The following is a 14,466-nucleotide window of genomic DNA, read 5'->3' as shown; positions in this document are numbered from 1 at the left end:
ATGCCTGGGTAGTGACTGCTCACCATGACCTGCCCAGTTAAGAATTTCTGATCAGATCATCCCATGCGGTTACTTTCCACAGAACTCCTTTTGTTATCCACACAATCTTTATTTAAAAGTTTGTTCTTCTTGGAGGAGGGGACAGGAGTAAAACCAAATTGCAACTAATTAGAGGTGAAAGGGCACTCGTGGAAGTAGTGGGGTCTTCCTTACTAAAGGTTTTGCTCATAGATGGCTTACCTAGTTAAGTCCCTATCTTCTCCCCAAAAGCTTGGTTTGGAATGACTGATCAATCCTAAAATACATCTATTCTTAAATAACAATATGCCACTATTAAGAACAGACCCCGAAATGCCATTCTCAGTGGGCCTCACAAAATATTGTGAATGGTAACATCTCTGGAGTATTTTTAGAGTCTAGGGAAGAACAGACTCTCCTAAAATGTTTTGTTCAGCTGTTAAAATAAGGTCATACAAAGCATTCCGTCCCAATGATGGATGGTGGACAAGATACTCATCCCCCCACCCCCTCCACCCCAGAAAGTTAGCTGTCAGATGGTGAGATCCACGGAGAGATGGTTAGATCCAGGGAGAGCTTTCGGGAGCTTAACAAGACTGCTAACTGCAGTGCAACCTAACTTCCAGAATTCTCGACCTGGGGGATGAGTGGCGCCAGTCATAGCAGGGGTCACTGTTGAGGAGGACATCTGAGCGCTAGAAAGCTTAAAGAGTCATCGAAGTTCGTGTTTAAGTATCACCTGCAGTGCTGATGAAATCAGCAGATCCTAGGCCTCAAACCAGAGATTTTGATGCAGGTAGTCCGGAAAAAATAGCCATGTTAACTGGCTTCCGAAGGTTTACTTGCAAACAAGCTGTGCTGAAAGATTCCGAGCTCTAACGTGCGGACCCAAAACGTCCGGTGTAACGCTGCTTCTTGCGGTTGGTGCACAGCAACGAGTCCCGGGACCGCCGCGGCGCAGCCCCCGAGCCCGTGCGTGAGTCTCACTTCCGCCCTCCCGCGTCACGTGACCGCGGACCTGCCTCAGCTACGGGTCCTGGGAGCGGCCATCCCGGGCCGTTCTCGCGTCTCTCCCGGCCCGCTGCGGGCCGCTCCGGCCGGTGTTTTGCCCGGGCGCCTCCGTGCGCTCGGCCAACGGCCTCCGAGAGCGCCCGCCCCAGCGCCCCGGGAGCCGGCGGGCGGCGGCCCTCGCTGGGGACCCTCCAGCGGGCCCAGAGGTGAGTGCTGGCGTCTTCCCGACCCGGGACCGGCGGCCCGGCCCCGCGATGTGAGCCTCTGGCCAACCGAGGGACCTGCGGCGGCCCCGGGGCGTCCGTGGTGTCGCCTTGGCCAGGGTCCCGACCCCCGGGCTTCTCGTCTTCAACTCTGGCCTTCTTTCCCAAGCCCCTCCCAGGGCCTTGCGAACCTTCCTCATTCCCTCAGTCCCTGGGGAGGAGCTGCAAGGGAGAGCAGCGTCCTGTCCTGCAGACGTCTGCGGGCTAGCCTCGCCGCCCTTTCTAGTTCGGTGTCCCTTATTGTCGATAAATTTGGACTTTTTCTTCTAGAAAGTGGTTTGGGGGTTGGGAACCACTAGGGGAGCCCTGAGCTTGAATGCGGCGCTTTGCTGGTCGTCTTCCCCCTTCTCTCGCTGCCCAGGCCTTGGCGTCTGTTAAGTATGACCTTGAACCAGGCATCTGCCGTCTTTAAAAGTAGCTTTTTGTTTGTATTTTTTACTTTGTGGTGATAAAGTACATGTTCGAAAAGAAAGGCCAGTTGGCAGCCTGGGCATCCGCGGGAGGCCCAGGTCGGCCCAGCCCGCGAGCGTCCTTGCTCGCAGGTGCGGATGCCGGGAGATGCTCCGTGGATTTCCTGCCAGGGGCTGGATGCAGGAGGAGAGCTCTTGTTCCCGGTCCGCCGAGCCCCCGACCTTGGTCTGCTGCTCGAATCCTCATTCTAAAATAGATGAAAGCACCCAGCTGCGTCCTACAATATTAGAGCAAGGGGCATTCTCTCCAGGGAGAACCCTTTCAACATCGGAGGCGGCTTTTAATTGCAGATCAGAAAAGCCTGAGGCTCTTGTTCCTTGTTCCCAGATACAGAAACAGTTGTATCCAGGCCTCCCATCCACTGAGAGACTTTAACTGAGGGACCTTGAATGTTTTCTCTTCTTAGATGAAAAACATTTGTTTCTGTGTCAATTTCGTTAGCTAATGAGATCACAAAGGAAAAACCCTTAGGAAAATGGATTTGGAAAAATTAGAACGATTTAGTTGTACTTAGTAGTCTTTTCCCACGTAATTAAATTATATGAAGACCAGTGGTCTTTTGGTTTCGAAGCCTTGTGAATCGGTTTTGCTAGTCTTTCCAAAAGGACATTGTGTGTTCTGTCCCTTCCTGTCTGATAGGGCCGCCTCATCTTAGGATGACAAAGTTTAGCTGTTACTCTCCTTCCTTCTGCTGTTCAAACTTTGTTTTCTTTTGGATTCGTAACTTTATTTTGAAATTTGATAGTTGATGTTTTTCCAAGTTTTCAGTATCTTTTCTTTAGAAAAACTAGTTATTCCTGGATCTCTACATACCCTGATTTTCTATTACACACATTCTTTTACTTGCTTATAAAGAGAACTGAAACAGGGCGACCTAGAGAAAAACCTTGAACTTGGTACACATAATAATAGGTGATAAAGAACCAGACATTTTTGTTTGTAATTTGAGACTTACTAAAAATCTTTGTAACCACAATCAATTTGATCCAAGTTGTTTCTGTGACTTACTAGGCTTTTTCTCTGGGTCCCAGTGTTCTAATATAGAAAATGAGAAAGTCAGGCTTGAAACATTCTGTCCCCACATTGGGACACATTCCATGAGTGGGATGTGACTTGACTCTAGGTGGTGTATGGATAGAGGTTTTTTGTAATAGTTTTTGTTAATGTGTATTTAACCAGTGGTTTAAGGTAGTAGTATAAAATGTCCTTTTAAAATACATTTATTTAAGATTTTTTTTAAAAATTGAATTAAAGAAAAGATTAAGTGTAGCTGAGAGGAAAAGTACTGTGCAAATATAGGAAAGACCATGAAGTTGGTAAGTTAATGATATTTGGGAACCACTGGGCTTAGAAAGTAGAGATTTCCATTCACCTGTGATTTTAAGATGGGTTTTGTCTCCTTAGTTATATAACAGAATCAGTACTGGTTACCTAGTAGATTGTGACAAAACTTCTGGAATTAATATCTTAATTCCAAATGGGAAGTTTATTTTTATTGCCAAAAGAGATTACCAAAAAATGCCTTGGTCTAATGAGGAAGGAAAAAAATACAGATTTCGAACTATTTTGCTTGTGCAGAAACCTAGTAATTGAGACAGTTCAGTGTTAAATCTTAGTAGAAAGCTCCATTTACTTTTTAAATTTAAGTAGCTCAGATTGGCTATAGTAGTATTTGGCTTTGTTCAGAAATGGTCTTTTCACTGGCCACCTTTGTGATCTACGTCTGTGATGCTTTACAAACCTTAGAGAGTCTCATAAGATAAGATGTTGCTATAGGATAAAATGCTGAGACCCGTGGGCCGTACTAGTGGAAGCTTAATAAGACTGAATGAAATTCAGTAAATGGAGTGTGGAGAATCACACATTTCAGGGAGATAAAGTTTTAGCAATTTGCTCCCCTCATTTATTATTATAAAATTTCAATTTGTAATATTCCAAGATAATAATCCTCTTGAGCTATCTCTTTTCAGCGTTATTTCTAAATATACGCTTTTACTGTGCTTCAGATACACAGATGTGTAGGAAGAGTCTCATCTGGAATGATGTACAAAAATTGCTAGTGGAGGTTGCCTGTGGGGCCCTGAGTGGTTAGAGGATAGGATATGATGGGACACTTTATTATCTCTGTATGTTCTTGTGTACTTTGTACCGTGTGCACATATTACTGGTTTAAATTAAAAACTGCGTGAAATTGTGAATGAAATTAAATACTGAATGAACTAGCTAATTGAAAATTTAGCCAATGCATTCGTTTCTTTTTAATATATTTGTGGATATATCTATGTATACTTGTATATATATATACATAAGTGTTAAGATTCTCTTGAACTTATCTATTTTTCATTTGCTACATTTTTCTAAGTTCAAATCAGAAATGATGAGTTTTTTACCTTGCATTAAGAAATGGATGGTTGTAAGGCCCTGTCTGTGAGATTAAACAGGGTGGTAAGCTTATTAATTTTTTTCTTTATTTTATTGAGCTTTTTAAATGTAAGATTGTGTATCTTCAATGACTTTTATCATTTGGAGGATTTCCAGCAATGAATTTCTAATATGATATCATCTAGTTTCTCAATTAGCTCCTGTTTTTCTCCTCCAGGGACAAAAGTGGCTCTAAATCCAGCACGTGCACATTGAAGCAAGTTAAAGGATTTACTATGACGCACAGAAGCAGATTAGTGCCCAATAGCAAGTAGTAGTTGGTACACGTTTGTGAGTAAAAAATTTCTCTTTTGGCTCTGTTTTCTTAGTCTTTAAACCACCTGCATGTCAAATCCTTGAAATTCACACATTTTAGTGACAGATAAAAGAAGCAAGTTAGCACTTTTAATCAACCAGTGTCCCTCAGCAATCTCTAAGAACTCTGGAATTCAACCTGTAATTCATCTCTGTGACATGGAGTTTGAGAAATATCCCAGCTATGACTTAAAATTATACTGTCCTTAATTTTTTATTGCCCTTGATATCTTTTGCTGAAAATTTAGTATGGTTTGATTTTTGAAGTTATTTCTTTTTAAAGAAAAGACTACTACTATTACATCAATTTTTTAGGCTACCTCAGATGCATTTACTTTTGCCCTTTACATTCTCTTCATTTCTTCATTTGTACTGAGTCAAAAAAAGAAGAGGATTTTTTTCCCCTTCAGAATATAATGAGTAGAGGAATTTTATGGCAAATTTTTTTTTTCTAATCTGACTTCACATTCGTGTATACATTTGATTAGCTTTCATTTGTCGGCAAAATCATAAAACAGTGGCTATGCTTAAATTCATCTTTACGAATTTTGAGATATAGAATAACTCTTTTTAGGAGACATTTGAAAAATAGTTTCTCAGACCAAGCCCCAAGCCTTGTTTTAAATCCAGAAATAATCTTAAGTAGACATTTACTTTTATTCATAGTTTTCTTATAAAATGAATTGTTGAAATACTGATTTTTATTCTTTCTTTTTTACAGCTGGAAAGCAGTGTCCGTGTTGTTATGTACACCTCCAAAAAAGTTCAGATCTGTAGGGGAATTGTTGTGTAAACTAAACTGAACTACAGGGTAGCAGTATTTTAATAGCTATTATAAACGTGTATTTACTGTATTAAAAATGAGTAAAAGAAAAAGCAGTGACACACCAATAGGAAGGTCAGTGACATTTTATTCAGTTGAGCTAGTATTATAGGCTTGAGAGATAGTGGCTTCAAAGCTCATTGCACTGGGCTAATCATGCTCTTTTACATTTTTATCAGCATTTTGTATTTGGGGGCAACATCCTAGTGCATCTCCCTAGAGCATGGATCCTTCTCTATTTTAGAAGGTTACTCAATGCATCCGTATCTCCTTAAAGGCAGCATGTCATGCTTTTTAAAAATATACATGTAAATATGATATTAAATACAAATTAACAATGCGAAACTTTCAGTCCCTCAGAATGAATGTATACATTAAGGATTTATCAGTACATATGCTACATTTGGTATTCATTGCATCTCAATCAGATATACATTCAGCAAGAGAGGTTTTAATTTGTATTTGTGATTTTCGGGGGGTTGCATCTTTTTCAGTAAATTTGAATTAATCTAATTTGCCTTATACATCTGATTTTCATCCTTAAAAGGCTTTATTTTTTGTGTGCATGGCAGCAGTTTCAAATTTCATTTTTATAACGTCCTAGCCGCTTTCCCTAAAGTAATTGATTAGGAAATTTTAATTTAAGTTTTATTTCAGGCATTTTTGAGTTATAAGCAGCATGCGTATCTATGCAGAAAGAGTGTATGCGCGTATTTGTGTTGTGGTTAATTTTCGAAATTTGCTCCTAAGCAATATTCTCAAGGTGCAGTTTCACCTGGTAAGGGAGAAGCCATTATATTGAGGAAGACATTTTCTTCAGTGTTTTATTTTTCCTTTGTATGTGTCCAGCATTCATGAATGAGAAGTCTCCTTTTGCTCTTTCTCTGAGTTATTGTCTTCTAACTTCACTACATAAAGAAGGCTGACATTTAACACTCAGTCACCCTGCCTTTAATTTTTTTTGCCCACAGAGTGAGTGGGACAGCGTTTCCTTCTCCCTCTGCTGCTGAGATGGCGGAAATTAGTCGAATACAGTATGAAATGGAATACACTGAAGGTATTAGTCAGCGAATGAGGGTCCCAGAAAAATTAAAGGTCGCGCCACCAAATGCTGACCTGGAACAAGAATTCCAAGAAGGAGTTCCCAATGCGAGTGTGATTATGCAGGTTCCAGAGAGGATTGTCGTAGCAGGTATTTGACATTTGGTTATGAAGGTGCCTGGTATATCGTTGTTTTAAATATTTTAGACTTCTGGGTTTTTCAAAATACTATTCTAAAAAGGGTTGGGAAATACAACTTTACATTTTTTTCAAATTTTATTTTCATTACAATAGTCTGAAATTTCAAACAGTACTTTAAAATAATCAGATATAAGTTACATAAAACGTATATAATTATAGCTTGATGAGTTTTGACAAATGTATACACCCATGGAGCCTCCACCACTGTCCAGATACAGAATATATTCATTACCGCAGAAGATCCCCTTGTGCCCCATCTCAGTCCCTACCTCTCAATTCCAGGTCTCCATAATCTCCTCTCTATAAATGGCATGATACAGTCTATACTCAGGTCTGGCTTCATTTGCTTAGTGCAGTGTTTTTGAGATTCTTTTATGTTGTTCCTTATATCAGTTATTCATTCCATTTTATTACTGAGTAATATTCCACTGTGGATATACCACAATTTGTTTATCTGTTTACCTGTCGATGGACATTTGGGTTGTTTCCTGTTTGGGACTATTCAGAGTCAAGCTGCTTTGAATATTCATTTACAAGTCTTTGTGAGGACATGTGTTTTTATATCTCCAGGAGTTGAATTGCTAGTTCACGTTATAAGTTATGTTTAACTTGATAAAAAGATGTCGAGCTGTGTTTGAAATAGCTTGTACTCTGTCATTGTCCCATCAGTGATGTACGAGAGTTTCATTTGCTCCACATCCTTGTCAGCACTTTGTCTTTTTAACTGTAGCCATTCTAGTGGGTGTGTAGTGGCAAATGCATGTTAATAACAGCGCTAGCTTTTTAAAATTTCCCTTTTTATTTTTTGACTCACAGGAAATAATGAAGACATTCCATTTTCAAGACCAGCAGATCTCGACATCATTCAGTCAACTTCGTTTAAACCTCTGGCACTAAAAACACCACCTCGTGTACTTACGCTAAGTGAAAGACCACTAGATTTTCTGGATTTAGAAAGACCTCCTCCAACTCCTCAAAATGAAGAAGTATGTAGAGTTTTAACATCAACTGAATTTGAAATAATGTAGACAGAAGCAAAAGTTTATTAAAGAGGAGTTAAGAGGCTATAAATCATATTGTTAGCAATATGTAATGAAAGCCTTCTGCATGGACCCTTGATTCCTTTAAATTCTGGCTTATAGATACCCCAAATAAGATATTCTGCTATTTTTTGTAATTTAAATATTATGTTTCAGGAAAAAAACTTGTGGAAATCATGAACTAGGTGCTATACTGTAAGCAATACAGAAAAAGTTGGGAAGTTTAGCGTGGGAGAAAATTAGTGCATCAGTGTTATAAAAAGAATCTGGCACACAGGGCAAAGGAAGTGCTTTTTTCTCATGACACTGCCCGTTCTCACTGCGTGCTGGGAAGTTTCTGCCGAGTTACTGTACTGTGTAACATCATTAATAGTCTTGTTGACTCGAATATGGCGGTCCGGACTAGTAAGTAAGGTGTTAGTAGCAAAGGTCACATCTTGTCTCTCTGATGATTTCTGTAGTTGCAACTTTTTCATTATAGCTTCTGAAATTTTGTATCGTAGTCAGGCTTGTAGGAGACAATGTGCAAACGTACATTTTTATTGATGATGAAACTGCCTATGTCTCTTTTCACATGGTCCTTTCCAAAGAGAGTAAAGGACCCAGAGAGCGTAGGGAAGTGCATCTTCCCAGCGCCAGGTGTGGCCTCTTCCTAAGTTGGAGGTTTCTGCTGAGTTAACAGAAAAAAATATACTGACGGGTACTAGTCTGGACATTCTAGATATTTGCTTGGTGAAAAGCACTGAATTCAAGTGTTCACATGGTTAAAAGGCACTAAGATACTTGCAGAATTATATTTATTTAACAAACACTTTTTGGGGCTTTTGTGTAAGACAGACACTACGCTGGCGGAGACAGTTCTTGCATAGCGGTATGAGTGCAGGAAAGACACCCAAACACAGAAGTTACAAAGTTCTTTAATATCTGGGAATAACGAAGGTTATGAAGATCATTACACAAGACAAAAGCTATCACAGCATGCTCCCAGTTAAAGGCCCAGCTTCCCAGCTCCCCAAAGTTCCCACTAGGAATCACAGATCTGAATAGGATGGTCTTGGAGTGAGGATTCAGCCTTTGGGATTCTTTTAGTTTTTCTTTTGATCTTTCTGCTTCCATTGTTTTAGACACTTATGCCTGCCTGGTATGAAGAACCGATGGAAAACAAGCCAAGCACTTTCCTGAGTGATTAAGACTGAGTGAGGAAAAAGCTTATGAGGATTACCCTCAGGAGACCTAGGCTTTAAGCCTAGATGGGGTTTTTGACTAAATGTGCTATTTAGTCAAACGTGATAAATGCCCAAATATGTGACACTGCGGTGAAAAACTTAGGCTTAAAATTAGATCGAATTTTGAAGGCCTACTTTGCTACATAGTAACTAACCACATAACTTCGGGCAAGTTATTTAACAATTCCAGTGCTCAAAGAGAAAATGAAGATAAAAATAATGCCAAGCGCATAAAATTATTTTGAGAATTAAGGGTAAGAATGCATGTGGTGTGTTTAGCATGTGTTCTAATTTACATTAAAAGCACAATGTGTGTAAATATTATTACGAAAGCTAAAATCCTATGGCAGGAGCCAGATCCTGAGATGCAGAGACGAGTTTCTGAGATGAGTACCAGCTGCCTATTGAAAAGAAGCAACTATGATGATCTGTACTTCACGTCCAAGAAGTGTCAGGGGGCTTTCGAGTAGCAGTCAGCCAATGAGCAGAGATGGGAAAGGAACCAGAATTCTAGTAGCTTTTAGAAAATGAATTGAGATAGAAGGGCAGTAAGGCCCTGTGTGCCGATAACATTGCTGATTCATTCAGATGTTACTCAGAATCTATCAAGTGAAACCCCCCGAGTCATTTACTCTGTAGTAGTCATTTTACAGCATATTCAAGGTTTCTCAGCCTCAGCACTATTGACATATTGGAGCGGATCATCCTTTGTTGTGAAGGCTGTCGTTTTGTACTGTAGAATGTTTAGCAGCATTCTTGATTTCTGTCTACTAGATACCAGTAGCATCCTCCAAGTCATAAAAAATCAAACAGGTCTCTAATAGCCAAAAGGTAGAAACGATCCAAATGTCCATCAAGTGATGAATAGATGAGCAAAATGTGGTACATCCTCACAGTGAATATTTTTCAGCTATAATAAGGAATGTACTTGCACAGGCTCCAACATGGATGAACCCTGAAAGCATTATGCCAGGTCAAAGAAGCTTGACAGAAAACGCCATTTACATGATTCTACTTACTTGAAATATCCAGAATAGGCAAAACCACAGAGTTAGAAAGCAGATTACTGGTTGCCAGGGGTTTAGGGGAGAGGGGAGTTGGGAGTGACTGCTAAATCACAGTGCCTAAGACAGCCATGAAACGGTGGCTGCACTTTTTATTCTGCTCATGAATTCTGTGGGTTAGGAATTTGCAGCAGGCATAATGGAGAAAACTTGTTTTGCTTCTACAATACATGGGCCTAAGCTAGGAAGTCTCAAAGACTAGGGCTGATTCAACAGCTTGAGGCTGCAGTCATCTGAAGGCCTCGTCACTCACATGTCAGTTGATCCTAGCTGTTGTCTGGGACCTCAGCTGCTGTACCTACCCATTGTCTTTCCGTGTGGCTGCTTGGGCTTCTTCACATTATGGTGCCATTTTTCCTAACATGAACAATCTGGTTAAAAAAGGCAGAAACTGTATTGTTGTTTATGACCAAACCTTGTAAGTCACATTGCATCATCCCTGAAGTCACCGGCCCACCCAGTGTCAAGGGAAGGCAACAGAGAGCCCACCCCAAGTGGAAAGAGGCCGATGATATCTTTGTAAGAAGAACATGCAAGATAAGAGGTTGTGGCTCTTTCTGGAATGCCAGAAACCTTTAAGCTAGTAAGGCTGTTTTTTTAGTCCAGTTTTCAGCTATTCAACCAAATCTGAATTCGTTTAACACCAGAAGCCAGAAACATTTATTTGTAATATAAATACATCCCATTTCCTATAGTATATGTGCCTTTAAAACCTGTTGGGAATTGTTCTTTAGTAAAAGTATATTACATAAATTATAATAAAAATATTTATAGAAGACTGTACCACAGAAGACTGATACTTTAAAAGAAAGCAGAAGGAAACTTTGTCATAAAGTAAGCATTCCTAGGTTTATCTACATTATAATAAGTAGAGTTTTTTAAACATGTGTATCTATAATGTACATGCCTAGCAGCCATTCTTCATAAATTTTGTGAGTGTCCCTGAATTAAGGTTCTTTTGATGCTAAACAGCTCCTAGGCTACTAAGAGTGTTTTCTGTTCCTTTTCTTTGCGCCTGACAGGTCCGTGCAGTCGGCAGGCTAAAAAGAGAGCGTTCTATGAGTGAAAACGCTGTTCGCCAAAACGGACAGCTGGTCAGGACTGACTCCCTGTGAGTAGAGCCACGGAATGTCGTGCCTCCTTCATTACTGTTCTCCACATATTATCCGTCTCTTCTTTTTCTAAATAATTTACTTTTTTTTTTTTACTTCCAAATTTTTTTTTAAAAAAGGAGGAAGACACGGATGTATGTTTTAGGCCTAAGATCCTGAGAAAAAAGTAAATAATTTACTCCTAATAGTGTATGAAATCTGTTTTGCATTTACATCAATTTTACATATTTGCAATACTTAAAACCTGACCATTCTGTTAGTTGCGAGGATTTTTCAATAGCATTATCTTCTGTGTATTTGATAGTCTTCTGTAAGTCTGATTTGCTTATTTGAGAACTCTTCCATAAAGTATACTTAAGAAAAATTGATAAATATAACTGCTCAGTTCTGTACATTCTTCAAAACTGTTTATGTAGCATGTAGGTTAAAAAAATAAAAGGAAAACATTTTATTTAAGGAAATATCTATTTTCAAGTTACTCAACTTATCACAAGATTGTGACTTAGCCCTTTTCAGCTCTGCTTCTAATGAGCTGTGCTAAACAATGTAGCATAGGCAACTGGGGCTTTTTTTTTTTTTAACTTTCTAGGGTTATTTTTTTAGCTCTCTGCCTACTGAGTCATTGAATTATTAGATCCCTTTCATTTTCCAAAAATACAAGTATATTGTTTAAATGACTATCTGTTCTTTCTTATTTGGTTATATTATCATACCCTGATCTTAAAGGGCCCCCACTATAAGATGTTTTGGGTCAGGCAAGTGCTTTTTGTTATTTTATTAAAAGTAACGAGTTTTTACAAATAAAATAGCCTTTTAAAAACTGGTCAGAATTTTAAGTCTCAAAGTCATTGGTGATTGTGGCTTTTATAAATGGATGATGTAGATAGTTGATGTAAATTAATATTCCTCATTAAATTGTTGATCAGTTATCATAAAATCATTTATCATGAACCACATTTGATGCCAAGTATTATGCTGGCTTCTGAGAACTGCAAAAGAATTAGATGTAGAGCTGTTTGTAAAGCTTGCAAATTTAGATATTTGCAAAGTAATGAGATCACAGTATAATTAGACCATTTATACTAAACCGTATCAAGTTCTAGTTTGAACCTGACTGAAGTGTATAGGGATGCAGGAGGGGCTTGATGGATGTCGAGTCTCCCTTCTCTCGTGTTAGGTGCAAAGGAGACTGTAACTCCTCTAATTTCTCAAGGAACCTTGAAATGCCCCCTAACATAGTTATAATTATCCTTTAGGGTTGTACAGGAAGATAGTAAGATGAAATTAATATATATCTCCTTCAGGGAAGATTTACTTGAAGTGTTCAGCCATTATTAATATGTAATTTTTTATGATACCTGTATGTGTCCATAAAGGTATCTGGTTGGCAGTGATGTCAGCCAGCCCATGAAATCATTTTCTAGAATATTTCGAGGTGTATTTTACAAATGGTGAAAAGCTATATAGTTTATGGCTAAGGTAGCTTCTTTATGTTTCATATCCTCTGAGAATGATTAAACATAACCTAAGAGCTTTCGTTATTTTCTATTTGTAATACTTTTTAAGGCAGCAAAGACTTAATAAACTCTTCTGTTACCTAAAGATACGGCTTATTTAGGTCTTTAATTACCTTGAAATTTCACATTAGTGAAATAAAACAACTATTCTGACAGCATCACTTTTTTTTTCCTCACGAAGTATATATTATTGATAGCTGAGTTCAGTTAGAAAGGAAACAACTCTATTACGTATAAAAACTAACCTGCTATATGATTTAGAGTAGATGATTAGTTCATAGATACTTTTGCAGTTAACCAATAACATGTTTCTCACAACAGAAAAGATTAAGAGTTAACTAATATTAGATTCCTTTTTTTCTTTAAGTTGCCTTAGTGGCATTTTCTAGATGTTTAATAAAACTGAAAATCTCATGTTTTCTTTTTTGGTAGTAAAAATAACATGAATATATAACTATATTTTAACAGCGAAATGCTTACATTACTTAGCTATGCTCTTTGTTACGACAGTTAACGTATGTTACCATGTCATGGTAAGATACTTAACCATCTTTTTGTTAATGATATAACCTTGATTTTTCTTCTCCTACCATTATTAATTTTATACTTTATACTTCAATTCATCTTTAAGCATCTACATTTAATTAACTTTAGGAATTTCATATAATGAACTTATATAATGTGTGTTCAATGTTGGTAATATGGTAAGGAAGAAACTAATGACATAGCCATGTTTTACCTCTACTAAAGTAATTATTAAACTCTTGCTGTCTTTCCCTACTTTAGTCTTTTCTTTGTGATGTGAGATAAATTATGTGTCAATGTGCATGAACCTTTGCCTGCCTTTGCTTTTATTCCTTGGCTTTAAGAATAGAAGTACATATGGATATAAGAGTAAGAGCACTGGCCTTTGTTTTCCTAATTACTTTCAAGAGACAGTAGGATTAATTATGGTCAGCTATAGTTACAAATATGAATTCTGACCAGTAGAATCGTATCTAGCTTTTTCTATGTGTTATAAAAGCTGAATATGTAAAAGAAGCATAATTATTATTTAAGGTGGCACAGATCAGATTCTGCCCCAAGAAATAAAATTTCAAGGTTCCAGGCACCGATTTCTGCACCGGAGTACACGTAAGATTTTATCTGCTATGCTTTTCACAAGTAGGAGTTGTTTTTATTTTGCAGGCTCATGTTTTACTAATATTTCACCAGGTGATTGGCGTATAATATACTAATTCTCTTACTGTTTGGCCTTTTAGTACCCCTGTTTCAGGATTCTCAAACTGTCATCATACACTTTGTTAAGGAGAAAAGTAACTAGACCAACTAAGGAAGTTATTATGACTCTGAGTGTAATGGTGAAAGTAAAATGGAATAATTTACACTAAGGACCAAGCATCCTTATCCATTTTCTTTACTTTGCCTCGGCCGACATGTTAGTTCCTCACAGATTCAACTCTAACCAGGTTCAGTGATCTCAGTCTTACTTTAAATTTTATTTAGCACAAAATCTTTTCTTGTTTTATTTTGACCCAGAAGGAGACTGTATAGTGTGTGGTTTGTCACTGACTTTTTTTTTTTTTTAGTTTCGTAGATTAAAATTATGCCTGGAAAACTGTTTTGAGATCCTTAAATCCAAGGCAGGGGAGGGGCGGATTCAGGTTCACCATCAGAACTCGAGAGCTGGTGTGTCTGATAATCGGTTGTTTTCCTCACTCTGGTTCTCTTATCAGCTTCTAGGAACCAGTAAGTTGCCGTAGATAGTGGCGGTAACAAATTAAAGTTTTCTCTCTATTTAAAATTTCAAAAGAAATGATACACATTTGTGTTTCCATGAAAATTCTCCCCTTTTTCACTGTTTTACCTTTACTGGGTTTTTGTTTTTTGGAAGAGCCTGGAGCCTTAACAAAAGAGGTTTATCCTCACAGTTTGAGAAACAT

At 38.2% G+C, this 14,466-nt stretch overlaps 1 protein-coding gene across 16 annotated transcripts in view; it reads left to right on the top strand.

Moving 5' to 3' along the window:
- The first annotated feature begins 1,064 nt into the window (after nt 1-1,064).
- The window catches only part of MFF (mitochondrial fission factor), a 28,429-nt gene continuing 15,027 nt past the window's right edge, over nt 1,065-14,466 (top strand). For 5 of the 16 annotated variants that reach the window (XM_039855878.1, XM_039855877.1, XM_039855875.1 and 2 more), the window contains exons 1-6: nt 1,097-1,235; nt 4,363-4,475; nt 5,221-5,397; nt 6,294-6,514; nt 7,381-7,550; nt 10,917-11,005. In XM_039855878.1, coding sequence (XP_039711812.1) covers nt 5,360-5,397; nt 6,294-6,514; nt 7,381-7,550; nt 10,917-11,005 — 518 coding nt within the window. In that variant the 5' untranslated portion in view covers nt 1,097-1,235; nt 4,363-4,475; nt 5,221-5,359. Of the gene's footprint in view, nt 1,236-4,362; nt 4,476-5,220; nt 5,398-6,293; nt 6,515-7,380; nt 7,551-10,916; nt 11,006-13,582; nt 13,658-14,466 lie in introns of all 16 variants that reach the window. The other 11 variants (XM_039855876.1, XM_039855873.1, XM_039855865.1 and 8 more) reach the window with 7 other exon arrangements.

The sequence above is a fragment of the Pteropus medius genome, unplaced genomic scaffold (assembly GCF_902729225.1).
Source record: "Pteropus medius unplaced genomic scaffold, Ma_sr-lr_union100, whole genome shotgun sequence".
Taxonomy (NCBI): Eukaryota; Metazoa; Chordata; class Mammalia; order Chiroptera; family Pteropodidae; genus Pteropus; species Pteropus medius.
This window is presented reverse-complemented; position numbering and strand designations above follow the sequence as displayed.